Source organism: Gigantopelta aegis, chromosome 2 (genome assembly GCF_016097555.1).
Source record: "Gigantopelta aegis isolate Gae_Host chromosome 2, Gae_host_genome, whole genome shotgun sequence".
Classification (NCBI taxonomy): domain Eukaryota; kingdom Metazoa; phylum Mollusca; class Gastropoda; order Neomphalida; family Peltospiridae; genus Gigantopelta; species Gigantopelta aegis.
This window is the reverse complement of record NC_054700.1, coordinates 20,326,256-20,341,561: the sequence shown is the minus strand read 5'-3', so window position 1 is coordinate 20,341,561 and position 15,306 is coordinate 20,326,256. Positions and strand designations below refer to the sequence as shown.

Genomic DNA, 15,306 nt, shown 5'->3' with positions numbered 1-15,306 from the left:
TTTTATTTGGCAAAAGAATTTTAAGTATTAATTGATATTTTGTTACCAAACAACTTGGTATGTATAACATTTGTAAGTTCAGTATATAATTTGGCGAAATGTTCTGCTGATCCAGAGCTAGACCTGGAATGGGTCCAACGACGGGAATCGATTCTAGACTGACCGCGCTCATCAGACCGGAGGGTAAAAAGTAAAGTTTGTTATAACACCACCTGAGCACATTGATTTATTTATCATCGGCTGTTGCATATCAAACATTTGGTAAATTTGACATATAGTCTTACAAAAGAAACCTGCAACGTTTTTTCATTAGTAGCAAGGGATCTTTTTTATATGCACTATTCCAGAGACAGGATAGCACATACCACGGCCTTTGATATACCATCGTGGTGCACTGGTTGATTTATTTAACACCACCACTAGAACACATTAATTTATTAATCATTGGCTATCGACAATGGACCCACCTACGGGGATCGATCCTAAACTGACCGTGCATCAAGTGAGCACTTTACCACTGGGCTATATTCTGCCCTCACACTGGCTGAATGACAAATAGCCCAATGGGCCACCGATGGGGATGGACCCTAGACTGACTGGTTTATCACTGAGCTACATTCCGCCCCAGCACTAGCTGAATGACAAATAGCCCAATGGGCCACCGATGGAGATCGACCCTAGACTGACTGGTTTATCACTGAGCTACATTCCGCCCCAGCACTGGCTGAATGACAAATAGCCCAATGGGCCACCGACTGGGATCGATCCTAGACTGACTGCTTTACCACTGGGCTACATCCCGCAGCGGGGTGAAAAGTAGTCTGAAGACAAAACACACACCATTCTTAAATTGCAACACATGTGTTTGCTGCTGTTTTTGTTTGCCATGAAAACAATTGACAAAATACAAACATGAACAGAAAATCAAAACAAGTTTTTTGTCTGAAATATTTTATTGATTCATAATATCAGATGTAATGCCCAGAATATGTAATATGTACAATATGTACCAAACTAGACGATTCTGTTGGTCATTTTGGATTCAGCTCCATCAAGTACCTTCAAAGAATCACATTCAGATTCAACACGGGCATTAGCAATTTAGCAGGCTGTCATGTTCCTCCCCTAACTAGTTTTATAAAAAAAACTTAGAACTAAACTTAGCACACTAAATGTTTCCTCTGTTTAATTCTGAGACCCAATCAAAGTTCTAGTCCAGTATCTAACACAAAAGCTACACAAGCAACAACAGACTGATTTTGTTTGTATTTTTGTTGATTTACTTCTTAAGTCCTTTATGATGACACCATTAAAACCCTTAATATCAAGACGAGATAAGATAAGACATTTTTTCAGTTATGGAGGCCACATGACCAAGATAACTACTTCCAAATTAATCGTGCACTAAGTGTGTACAAATTACACTACATATTCAATTTAAACTGGCAGATTTCTTTTTAAAAAACCCGGATATCAACAGGTATTTAAAACCAAAGGTTGGAGATTCATCAATATGGTGAAAGATTTTTAACATAAAATGATGGAATTTTCATGATTATATGTTTAGATGTTATTCACAATTATTAACATTTTAAGGAGTGTACAAAAGTACCTTTTGATTACCCACCTCACCCACAAACATGTTAATTTTGCCAGAGGTATATTTTTTTTATCAACATTTGTTTTGATCGTAAAAGCATACACTGGCATTACCCAGGGTAACCCTCTCGACTCTAGTATTAAGTTAGCATGCTTGTGAAAAGATGCGTAATTGTAAAGAACAACTTATGTAGAAGAAAAATATTTGTTGAGTGACCTTGGGATTGATCCCTGTCAGTGGGCCCATTGGGCTATTTCTCGCTCCAGTCAGTGCACCACGACTGGTACATCAAAGGCTGTGGTATGTGCTATCCTGTCTGGGATGGTGCATATAAAAGATCCCTTGCTGCCAATCGAAAAGAGTAGCCCATGAAGTGGCGACAGCGGGTTTCCTCCCTCAATATCTGTGTGGTCCTTAACCATACGTCCGACACCATATAACTGTAAATAAAATGTGTTGAGTGCATCGTTAAATAAAACATTTCCTTCCTTCCTTCCTTGTAGAGTACTGGGTACATAAACTGGTTATAATTTGACCCCCACCTCCACTCATCAAACTCGTTTCACTTCCCTGCGTCCCCTCCCTGGTTACTGGTTCTGTTTCTGGTCCGACTGTCGAGTATACTGATGTAAAGGACAAATGAATCCCATTAGTAGTAACAATAGCGTTTCCAGAACCCACATCTATAGTGCCAGGAAGCTACCTTTGTTCGTTAAGGGGCATTCTCATTAAGCGATTAGTAGCACTCGATCGAAAGAAAGAAAGAAAGACATGTTTTATTTAACGACCCACTCGACACATTTTATTTATGGTTATATGGCGTCGGACATATGGTTAATGACCACACAGATATTGAGAGAGGAAACCCGCTGTCGCCACTTCATGGGTTACTCTTTCCGATTGGCAGCAAGGGATCTTTTATATGCACCATCCCACAGACAGGGTAGTACATACACGGCCTTTGATATACCAGTCGTGGTGCACTGGCTGGAACGAGAAATAGCCCAATGGGCCCACCGACGGGGATCGATCCCACACCGACCACGCATCGAGCGAACGCTGTACCACTGGGCTCCGTCCTGCCCCGCACTCGATCGAATAATACTGTGAGAACACCTAAACTGGAACGAATTTAGTCTTATTATAGACATTACTAAGCTACTAGCTGTTAATTAAATGTGGTCTACAGTATATATGTTCATTATTTCTTTCAGGGATGTACATGTAGACTGGAGGGTTTGGCCGAGGCTACAGCAATTTTTTACAATGCCATATTAGGCTATTCATACAAGTGTGCTGGAAAAATGTAGACAAAAAAGTCAGTTACATGTATGTACGTATTTCAGTGCAACCAGGTCCACACTAGGCTATGCCCCCCATCTTTTCATCAATTTATATGTACGTACACAGTACACAGACCACTTCATGGCTCACAAAAGAGACAAGTCCACCAACACTGACCATGACTGAAAAATGTTTTCATAAAACTGAATGAAGTCCAAAATTGGGGTCAACTTTTATTGCAGTGACTTTGGTGCACTTTAAAACCCTGACTGGGTGTATCAGTAAAAATATTTGTCAATTATTGTGTGGAGAATGTGTAATAAAGAGTCATTGTGTAATAAATGGTACTAAACAAGACTGAAACAGAATGCATAACCACATAACTTTCTTGTTTCATATAAGTTTCAGGTTACAGGTTATATAAAAAATAATGAAATTGCCTTATATGGGTGACATGAACACATGGTATAAGTCCCCCATAAACACATGGTATATACATCACTTTATAACATCGTTTTTCTCATATTGAGATATCATGATTTTTAAAAAGGTAAATATCTTCATCCTTTTCAAGTCCAGAATGTAATAATGTTTGTAACTACATGTAAATTAAGTACACATTTCTGCAACATACCCTGATACATTTTAGAAGTAAATATCACAATACTGAGCAACAAATATGACACACCATAAAGTTGCTTCAACAAAAAAATATTTTAGAAAAATTGTTTCTGGACAATAAGTTCATTTGTATTTCATGAAAATTCTTGCAAATTGATAACACTGATTCACTACAAAAAATGTTGGTTACCAAACATTCAACCAATTGCAGTGAAGTGAATTAATGATTGGTCATCCCATCTCCTACTCTTGCCAATCTCAATGTAAAACTGTGATTTGTTATCACATCATCTACTCCAGGGAACACAATGGTATGTACTGTCCTGGTCTGTGGAAATTATATATTTATAAAAGATTATTTACTATCAAGAGGTAAAATGTCTGCCCTTGGCTGTTATTGCACGAATCATCTCCATGGTAACGGTATACATTATTTCTCACAGTAGTCTATGCAGGCGATTGATTTGTGTGCCCAGGACAGCATACCTTGAACCATATTTTGAATATATAAAGACAATAAGTCAAAGTAATATTTGCTTGTTAAAATGTTACAAGAAATGTTCAAATAATGGATCCACTTCAAAACGAATCTGCAATGGTTTGTCATCATCTATTTTGATCGTTTGAATCAAACAATTTCAAGATGGCGTCAGGAGATTTTCTTGAAACTGCAGTAAATATGTCGCAGAAGTGACTGCCAAAAGAAAAGAAAGCAAAATTAGATATTAAGAACAAAAAAATCAAAGTGCAACTCTATTCCAATATTTCAGCCGTAACATGGCCGTACTCGGGTAATGGTGACTCCCTTGTCATTAAAGAGAGATCTAGACCAGTGGTAAAGTGCTATTATAGTAATAAGTTGCCTTCTGCATCTTACGTCTAAACCGCTTGTGCAAATTTTCATTAATATATATTTAAAGGGACACGCCCTAGTTACGGCTAGTTGTTAACCATTACGGCGTTGTTTTTCGCTATTAAACCCATTTTTTCACAAATAAAATTGCACTTTACTTACATTTTATTATTTAGAATACACATTTCCATTCACCTGAAGTGCTTTTTGGTAATCCTGATGTTTGTAAAACCATGAAATGCATTTTTTGTATTTCTTAAAATGCCGCGCGCACTCGAGAAAAAACCGTTAAGCAAGCGAGGTCCAATCTATTTTTAGAGGGAATCTTCCTGTGTAAACGTCACAGACGTTGGTATACCACTTGACCGTTATCATTTTGGTTCGGTTTGTTTTCTCGTGCACGGTTTGCGCAATCAACATCCGATTTTTTGTCGTTTGCTTGTTGTTCATTTGTGAGATTTTTCTTCACAGTTCGTGAACATTTTCAGTAACAATAAAGTTCAGACAAGTAAGTGTCTCAATACAAAACGTTACAAACCCTTAAAACCAATAATTTTGCTAAGTCTTACGATATCTGGAGAGGGGATACAACCAGGACAGAACAGTTGGAACATGTCCAGGAGAGGTGAAAGGAACGCACCCCAAGTCTGTGCGCACTCTGTGAAATTTGTTGTGACGTAGGCATTGTAGGCATTGTTGTGCTTCGAGCGACATCTACCGGTGACATCAGAATACTAACTTTCAAAATTATTTCAAGCAATTGGGACATGGGTATTCCCATGGTATTTATCGATATAAAACCTGCTTTTTCACTCCATTTGATAAAAACGTGATCTAAGTGTGTTACAGGTTTGTAGATTAACCAAATTATAATTTATTTTCGCTGGATGGAACTAGGGCGGCTTTAAATAATATACATAATAACATTATAAAAGGTCATCAGCAATAACAAATAATATAATTTTTAGCTGTTTTGTATTAAAAATGGTTATGACGCTGAGTTATACAGACAGTTGATGATAATCTAATGATAGGAAAGACATAAAATTAAGACTTGTCGTGTTTGTATTTTACATCAGTAAATGTGTTATACAATAGTGAGGCATAAATGCAGCTTTAATCTATGTCTTGAAATTAACTTTATGCAAATTACCGTCTGTTTGTCAACTTGGTTTCCAGTTTGTGAGACATTTCTGTTGCTTGCTTTATGACCTCCTGTGACATATCGGCGAGTCGAGCTACATTCAACCCATAACTCTTGGCAGCACTGCCTTCCACTAGTTGGTACAGAAAGGTGATTACTTCCCTTTGTTCAGAGGAATCTTTCTCTGGAAATGAAGAAACAAGTTTAATTTTTTTTTAAATGATACCATCAGAGCACATTGATTTATTAAAGGGACATTACTGAGTTTGCTGCAAGTTTTAAGATGTTATCGACTAACAGAGACTTTTTAACGACTGTAATTACATATCAAATATATTTTTCCGCATTCAATATTAGTGGCTATATATTAAATGTGTTTCTGATCGTTCTAATAGTTGTACTAGGTTAAATTTCATTTTATTTCTTAAAATAAAAAATTTCCGACGTACCCAATTATTTGAAGACAAAATCCAGTTTGGGCTTCTTACAAATATTAAGACGACCAGAAACACATTGAATATACAGACACTGATATTCTAAATAAGAAAATATATTTAATATGTAAGTTTAATCGTAGAAATATTTTGTTAGTCGGAAACATCTTACGATGCAGCAAACTCAGGAATATCCCTTTAGTCAATGGCTATAGAATGTCAAATATTTTGATAATTGTGATACAAAGTGACACATTTTTCCTTTACCAGCAAGTGATCTTTTATATGCACTTTCCCACAGACAGGACAGTACTGACCACATGCTTTAATATACCAGTCGTGTGGCAGTGATTGGGATGGGAAATAACCTAGTCAGAGAATCAGTCCACCAAGGGGGTTCTATCCTAAGACAAATGCAACTCAGATGAGTTGTCTACTGACTGAGATAGATCCTCTCCCCCCCCCCCCCCCCCCCCCCACCACACACACACCAAGGGCGGGATGTAGCCCAGTGCTCACTCGATGTGTGGTCGGTGTGGGATCGATCCCCATCGGTGGGCCCATTGGGCTATTTCTCCTTCCAGCCAGTGCACCACGACAGGTATATCAAAGGCTGTGGTATGTACTATCCTGTCTGTGAGATGGTGCATACAAAAGATCCCTTGCTGATAATTGGCAACAACAGGTTTCCTCTCTCAATATCTGTGTGGTCCTTAACTATATGTCTGACGCAATATAACCGTGAATAAAATGTGTTGAGTGCATCGTTAAATAAAACATTTCTTCTTCTTCTTCACACACACACACTGAAAACCCCCAAATGCTATTATAATTGTGGTAAAAGAATGAGGAAGAACATTTTGATTTAAAAACAAAAAACAAACCCAACCTCAAATGCCCGATGGTGTATGATTAATGCCTGCTTGTCGTCGGTGGTTCGAACAGAGAAGCTTAACCTTCAGATAAACATGATTTACACTGGACTATTATAACATAAACAATTTCACATACAAAATCATTCAACAGTGGATATCAAAACTGAATCATTAAGTTCTGCTGAATCGTCAATGAGAAATTGGGCCTAGGAGTGCAATTTTTAAATAGACCTTTCACAAATCAGTACATTAGGTTAATTTTTGAACATCAAACATAGTAGGCATTTTAAAAGCTGCCAGAATTCAAATATCATTAAATAAATGAACCTCTAAATGAACACTTCTTATATATAAAGGAAGGAAGGAAATGTTTTATTTAACGATGCACTCAACACATTTTATTTACAGTTATATTGCGTCAAACCACATAGATATTGAGGGAGAAAAACCACTGTCGCCATTTCATGGGCTACTCTTTTTCGATTAGCAGCAAGGGATATTTTATATGCACCATCCTATAGACAGAATAGCACATACCACAACCTTTGATATACCAGTCGTGGTGCACTGGCTGGAACGAGAAATAGCCCAATGGGCTAACTGATGGGGATCGATCCCAGACCGACCGCACATCAAGCGAGCGCTTTACCACTGGGCTACGTCTCGCCCTTCTGATATATAAAATAGCATTTTCTTATTAAGACCATACAGTATCTCACCCTGTAATAAATAAAATATATAAAATAGCATTTTCTTATTAAGACCATACAGTATCTCACCCTGTAATAAATAAAATATATAAAATAGCATTTTCTTATTAAGACCATACAGTATCTCACCCTGTAATAAATAAAATATAAATACATCACTCTCTGATTAATAAGATTTAATAATAATAAAACAGAGAGATGATCTCACCATCTTGTTCAGCTAAAATGAATGACATGTGGTAGTTGCCAACACTGTCTGGGAACTGCTGCTCCAAGTCTGCTAAGACTGGGTAGTGGGTCACAAACAGGGTCAGACATTTCACCTGAAACAAATATCAATTCATTTTCAAAATCTAAGCATTATTTATCAAAATACCTAAGACATGAGACACATACTGACTGAAAAAACCACTTGAACTATAAACTAATTATTATCAACAATATCTGAGGAGTGACTTCCCCTGCTGAAAACATGCCAAACCAAGGCAACAAAAACTTTAATACGGTGTTGTTGAAGAAAGCGGAAAAACTAAACAAAAAACAAAACTTACAGCATATAATTTTATGTGGATAAGGGGATTTGTGTGTTCAATCGAATGAACTTTTTCATAGCAGTATTGAAAATAACACTGAACCCAAAACATCCAGGAAACATCACAGGGTCATATGTGTAATTACCTTGAGCTTTTAGACAAAAACAGCTTTCGGATGGCACCCATCCCAGTCGACATTATAGTGTTTTGTTCATAATTTCAGTTTAGCTCGACATAAAAACAAAAGGAAAAGTGGTTTCAAAATAACATTGGTCAAGATATAAATTTACAAAACCAGTACTTATCCATAGTAAAGAATGTTGTCTGCTCTATAATTCTTTATTGTTTTATTCTACATTTGATAATTCTTTTGTTAATGTGTATTTTATAATGTTTTGTTAACTAGTAGTATAAACCATTTGATAAACCATAGGTTTACCATAGATTACCTCTTTGATGAAGTACTGGAGAGTCGCATGTGCTATCGCCACACCATCATGGGTGCTTGTGCCACGACCCAACTCGTCAAGTATAACCAGGGACCGCGACGTCGCACTTGACATTATCTCCGACGCCTCCTGCAACTCAACCATGAACGTGCTGCGACCTTTGAAGATCTCATCAGCCGCACCCATTCTAGTGAAACAAGAATAACTGAATGTTTAGACTAGTATGAAGAAATGTTTTATTTAACACGGCACTCAAAACATTTTTTATATAAATGGCATACAATAATACATGGTTAAGGACCACACAGATAAAAAGAAAACAAACCACTTGCCACCACTCAATTGTCTATTATTTCTGATTAGCAACAAGGGATATTTTGTATGCACCATCCCACAAACCATATCATAACCTTTGTTAGATCAGTTGTAAAACATGGGCTAGAATGAGAAATAACCCATTGGACCCATCAATGAAGATCAACCTTAGATTGACTGCGCATTAGGTGAGTGCTTTACCACTAGGCTAAGTCCCACCAATAACACCTGTGAATATAATAAAAGATTTTGTTTTCAAACGTTTCATTGGTAACAATTTGAAAACTGGCAGTTGCTATATACATGTACGGTAAGTTGGACTGGTAGGGGACTAAAAACACTGAAGATGAAACCTGGTGAAGATGGCGTCCACTACAGCAAGTTTGGCGCTGTTGGCCGGAATGAAGGAGCCAATCTGAGCCATCATGGTGATGAGCGCCACCTGGCGGATGTAGGAACTCTTGCCGCCCATATTTGGACCTGTGATAATCATCACTCTCTTCCCGTCAGCCTGGAAGGGTAAAATGTATAATATGTTAATGTAAAAGTGTACACTAATATTTCAGTTTGCAAGGAAGGGTAACAATAGCAGCAATCAGACTAAAAACGAATGGACTAGAAGTGACCAAATTGTTAATAATAGTTTTTGACCAGCTTTAACATTGGTACACTGAGAACCCATCTATGTGTAGTTGAATGGACTCTCACCACCACCCTGTCCCTCTTACAACCACCCTGACACATCTGAAAATTATTATGAGGGGCAGATTATGCTTTAGGTAAGGGGGCTTTCCGAAACAATATGTAAATGTTTATTATTTGAAATTATAAATTTTACGTGGACATCAATTTAGATCTACGTTGTGGGGTTTTTTTTTTTTTTTTTAGCCGTGTGTGTGTGTGTGTGTGTTTCTCCATGCAACTGGGAAAACCCCCATAATCTGCCCCTGATTATATACACATTCTCACAGTAACTGATATACCAGTCAATGAGAAATTTGGAAACAATTGCAACAGGTGTACAGAAGTGTATCAATCCTATTACTGACAAGGCTTACACACACACACACACACACACACACACACACACACACACACACACACACTCACTCACACTCACTCACTCACTCACTCACTCACTCACTCACTCACTCACTCACTCTCACACTCTCACACTCTCTCTCTCTCTCTCTCTCTCTCTCTCTCTCTCTCTCTCTCTCTCTCTCACCGACAGATGAGTGCTGTTTGGCACAAACTGATCCTTCCCAGCTTTCAGCAGATCTATCACTGGATGTCGTCCTTCATCAATGTCAAGACACGCTGTGGTGTCTGCAGTAATCTCGGGTCTACAATAAATGAAAGGAATGTTTAAAGTGCTGTTCCAGATATATGATGTATTGAGTTATATTAATCAACATATTGATTAATATGATTGGAAAATTAATAAATTTTGTTTAAAAAAAATTATATACTGATATATTTCCTATTAAAAATATTCCCCTGAAAAACAGAACCAGCTGAATTCGTTTTGGGAATTCCCGTAAGATTTGACCCATGAGGTAACGAAGGAACTCCTTTCGATAGCCAGTGCCATTGTGATTATAGTTCATTGCTTTTTTCGGTTTTATTTTGGTCAAATGATGTGTTGTTTGGCTGTAGCATACATAAACCGATGGATTTAGTCTTCACACATTTCCTAGTAAGAAAGCTGTTAGTGAATTACAATTAAAACGTGGAAACACTGGACAGGAAGAACTGTACGAGACCATTGTGACAGCAGTGGACCCTAGTTTCAATTTGTTCGAAGTGACTTGTTGGCTGAAGCGAGACATGGGAATATGCATATCGTCAATGTCCTAAACTGTGTTATGTGTCCAACTCATTTTGCTTTCTCATGCACGGTTTGTGCAAACAATATCCGATTTGTTGTCATCTGCTTCTTGTTCATTTGTGAGTTTTTTTCTTCACAGTTCGAGAACAATTTCATTAACAATAAAGTGCAGACATGTAAGTATCTATAGTCCATCTCCCATTCTCCTACAAAAATGTTTTTTTATGAATAATTTCAGTTTGGATTGACATATCAAGAAAAGTCAAAGTGTTTTGGAAAGAACAAAACAATAGCCTACTATTTTTATGCAAAATGCAACTTAAAAAACAATCGGCTCAGAAATAAATAACTTGTAGTAACTTCCATAGTATGAAAAAAAGGCATTCCCACAGGGAACACTTTTTTTCCTACTATGGAATTTACTACAAGTTATTTATTTCTGAGCCGATTGTTTTTAAAATTGCACACAAAAATAGGATTTTTTTGTTATTTCCAAAACACTTACTGATTTCCTTACATCAAAACAAAATGAAATTATTAACAAAAAACATCTTTATAGGAGGATGGGATGGACTATAAGTCGTTCTTGTTTATTCCTTAAAATTACCAATATCAGGTCCACTTGACTCGTAGAATTCAAGTGTTATTTATAGTCTTTTCTACAACATCACAAGTACTAGAACATATAGTGTAGCAAAATAATCTGCACGAAAAGCTAAAGAACACAAGAATAAAACGTGTCATTCAGTGGTAAGCTGTCTCCCATGACCATTTTCATCGTTATCTGTCAGGCCGGTGGTTTTTCTGAACACATTCCATGTTCAAACTGATAAGGCATTATTTGTTGTGTTGCACAAATATTAGTGCAGTTGACATCACTACACTATTCATCCTCGAAAGGAGAAGAATCACATGATAACTGAGCAGTCAAATGGGCCCACAGACGGGGATCGCCATTAGTTTGAGGTCAGGTTAAGATGAAAAGAAACAAGAAGGGCAGGGTGACAATGTAGCTGATTGAATAAGGTATATTTCAAGTCAAATTAAATGAATACAATTTCAGGTAATACAAGAATTCTGAGAGTAATGCTAAAGCAATACTTGTCTCCTACTGGGCCCAACAAATTTTTATATCTCCCCAAGTTCAAGGGCCATAACTCTGTGAAAACTGGGTAAATCACCATGAAAGTTAAACATGGTCTGTAACAGTACATGATAAAGCTTTATAAATTTTTTGTCTCAATATCTTCATGCACTGCAAAAGAAGTCTACAATGTACAAAACACATTTTCGTATCAACTTCTAAGTTAAACGGGTCATAACTCTGTGAAAAATGGGTAAATTGCTATGAAAGTCAAACTTGATCTGTAACAGAATATGATAAAGCTATACGTAACATTTCAGCTCAATATATCGAGGTATTGCAACAAAAAGTCTGGAAAACTATATGTAGGACAGACAGACGGACGGACAGACGGACAGAGATGAAACCTACAGTCCTCTCAGGTTGGACCGGTATGGGACTAATGACGTCTCGTTATTTAGTGGGTCTACTGTTTATGTTACTACTGGGATAATAAACAAACCTGCAATAGCCTTCCTGTTGAGCAACCCTAGCCAGTGAAAAGAGACAATCCAGAACACTCAGATGCTGAACAGCTCTTCGGAAATGGAGGTATTTTTCTGAGAAACTCCTTAAGAAAAAGAAACACATTGAGGTTTTCGGTATGTACATGATAATGTTTAACTTACTGGCACTTTATCTTATTATGTTCAGACAAAAGATGAAAATGAGTACAGTGTTAATAAACTCATGGTATATGGTCAACAGTTCATACAATAAAAAAAAACCAGTAGCCATATTTTTATGAAAACTATTTAATCATCTATACCATAAAAAAGTGTACTGGACCAATAGATTAATCAAAAATAAAAATAAAGTACTTACATGGATGCCATGTTAAAAACATAATAATTATAAAGTATAAACAGTTGGACAAAAATTATGGAAACCATACAGGTGCTAGAAAACTAGAGTCAGTTGTTGTAAGCTTTTTAATAGAAAACAAAACAAGGACAAGAACAGATTTTGGGTGCTACTGAAATCTGGAATTCTGAAAACATCTGTTGGTATTTTGTGTGTCTTGCGTATTACTTACTCGAGAAATTCTTGCCACGCAGAGTTGGAGTCGATCATCAGCTGTTCTTTTAACTGGCTGAGTTTCTTCATCATCTCTACGATGAAGGGTGTGTGGAATCGGCTCACAGCCTTCGTACTGAATAAAACAGTATTGTCATTAGTCAAACAGCGGCTAGTGCTTTCAATCATCCTTAGTAAATCTAGCTTTTATATCAATGAATCAATTTTACCATATAAAAGAAATCAAGTCTATGCACATGTGTGGGTTATCTTTTAAAATCAATCAATCAATATTTGAAACCATACTGGCACTAATAAAAGCATCAACTACAAAATAAAAGTAATTTATGAATGAAAACAAAAATGCCACACACGTCAATACGCAATAGTTCCATGGGTTGTGATTTAGATGACATATTTGTATTTTCAGATGTATTACAAATGTATACAAGGAGCACATAACTCTGCAAATGATTTTGTAAATTGTTCTTCTTTTTAAATTCTTCCAAAGACATCACTGCATCGTGGCCTGGTGCTTATAAAAGGTTTAGAGTCTAGACTTGCTACTAATGGAAAAATGTAGCAGGTTTCCTCTCTAAGACTATATGTAAGAATAACCAATTGTTTGACGTCCAATAGCTGATGATTAATAATCAATGTGCTCTACTGGTGTCGTTAAAAAACAACAACTTTTAACTAAAAGATTTATAAGCAAGTGCACTGGAAGTCTTAATTAATAAATTAACAAAAATGTCTTTTCACATTGATCATGAAGCTGAAGCGAATAAAGAAATGAATGAATGAATGAATGAATGGATGAATAGATGATTGTCAGCACTTCAAAGACAAGTATACATCAGCTTGGCAGTGGGACGTAGCCCAGTGGTAAACTACTCGTTTGATGTAGGGTCAGTCTGGGATCAATGCCTGTCAGTGGGATCAATGCCTGTCAGTCTGGGATCAATGCCTGTCAGTGGGATCAATGCCTGTCAGTGGGATCAATGCCTGTCAGTGGGATCAATGCCTGTCAGTCTGGGATCAATGCCTGTCAGTCTGGGATCAATGCCTGTCAGTGGGATCAATGCCTGTCAGTGGGATCAATGCCTGTCAGTCTGGGATCAATGCCTGTCAGTCTGGGATCAATGCCTGTCAGTGGGATCAATGCCTGTCAGTCTGGGATCAATGCCTGTCAGTCTGGGATCAATGCCTGTCAGTCTGGGATCAATGCCTGTCAGTCTGGGATCAATGCCTGTCAGTCTGGGATCAATGCCTGTCAGTGGGATCATTGGGCTATTTCTCGTTCCAGCCAGTGCACCACAACTGGTCTATCACAGGTCATGGTATGTGCTATCCTGTCTGTGGGATGGTGCATATAAAAGATCCCTTGCTACTAATGAAAAAATGTAGCAGGTTTCCTCTCAAAGACTATTTGTCAAAATTATCAAATGTTTAACATCCAATAGTCGATGATTAATAAATCAACGTGCTCTAGTGATGTTGTTAAACAAAACAAACTTTAACTATAACTCACCTGCTAATTTTACTCCAGTTCGAGGGGACCAGTTTAAGTTGTGTATTTCTAACTTCAACTAAGAACTAAAAAAAGAAGTAATAAAAACAAATTGTCAAAATTGTGAACATACATCAACACAATGGTATAAAAACTATAGTTATTTGGAGTCTAATAAATATACTAAGAAGAAACCCGTCCCATTGCTGTCTGACCCCGAATGTCTGGGCAATCTTCATATGTTACTGAAAAACCTGAGCAGTGAAAAGAGTTAAAACCTCACCTCGATCTGCATCACAGTAACGTAGTCTAAAGATGGCTGACCTAACTTCAGTCGGATTTCTTTTCTGTGATCCTTAAGTTGCTTTTTCACATTTTCAATCTCAGCTTTCCTCTCAACGATACTTGGATATACACTTTCATCAGTAAAGAGGTTTGGTTTATCATTCTCTCTATAAAACAGTGATTGTATACAAATTAAGTTTATAATTTTTTAAACTGTTTAATATCTACCCATTTATTTATAAATAATCCTAGCATTGGGAATCAAAGAAACGGTTGAGATAAATCATAAGCAACCAATTCATTACAAATTTTACTGAGTATTGCAACCCTGCAATTGAGAAAATGTCAACAGCAAAAAAAGAACCATGCCATTGAAAAAACCCTGAATATAGTCAGAGGCAAAAAAGTCCCATAGAGAATTAGAAACTCCATGGCATTGCTGATTACTGTGGGCAATTGTAGGGGTTGGTATCATGCTTTGTTTTTCAAGGATTTAGCTTGGACAGTAGAGTGTTTGCCTGTGATAATCTAGTCGAAGGATCAAACCACCTTGGCAGACCCATTAGAGAGTTCCCCCCCATCCCAACCAGCCCCCTCCTCCCCATCCGACTGGCAGATAAAAAAATCCTGTCAGTGGGAAGGTGCATATAAAAGATCCTGAATATAGAGGGTGTCCTCTAAAGACAGTGTCGGAATTACCAAATGTCTGGCATCCAAAGCTA

At 37.2% G+C, this 15,306-nt stretch overlaps 1 protein-coding gene across 1 annotated transcript in view; it reads right to left on the bottom strand.

Annotated features, from left to right (window-relative positions):
• Window positions 1–2,558: 2,558 nt before the first annotated feature.
• LOC121382551 (DNA mismatch repair protein Msh3-like) overlaps window positions 2,559–15,306 on the bottom strand; it is a 31,952-nt gene continuing 19,204 nt past the window's right edge. Inside the window, exons 12-21 of the mRNA XM_041512012.1 lie at window positions 14,583–14,751; window positions 14,321–14,385; window positions 12,809–12,925; window positions 12,236–12,343; window positions 10,047–10,164; window positions 9,172–9,329; window positions 8,504–8,690; window positions 7,730–7,844; window positions 5,512–5,686; window positions 2,559–4,199 (exon numbers count right to left, since the gene is read on the bottom strand). Coding sequence (XP_041367946.1) covers window positions 4,112–4,199; window positions 5,512–5,686; window positions 7,730–7,844; window positions 8,504–8,690; window positions 9,172–9,329; window positions 10,047–10,164; window positions 12,236–12,343; window positions 12,809–12,925; window positions 14,321–14,385; window positions 14,583–14,751 — 1,300 coding nt within the window. The 3' untranslated portion in view covers window positions 2,559–4,111. The remainder of the gene's footprint in view (window positions 4,200–5,511; window positions 5,687–7,729; window positions 7,845–8,503; window positions 8,691–9,171; window positions 9,330–10,046; window positions 10,165–12,235; window positions 12,344–12,808; window positions 12,926–14,320; window positions 14,386–14,582; window positions 14,752–15,306) is intronic.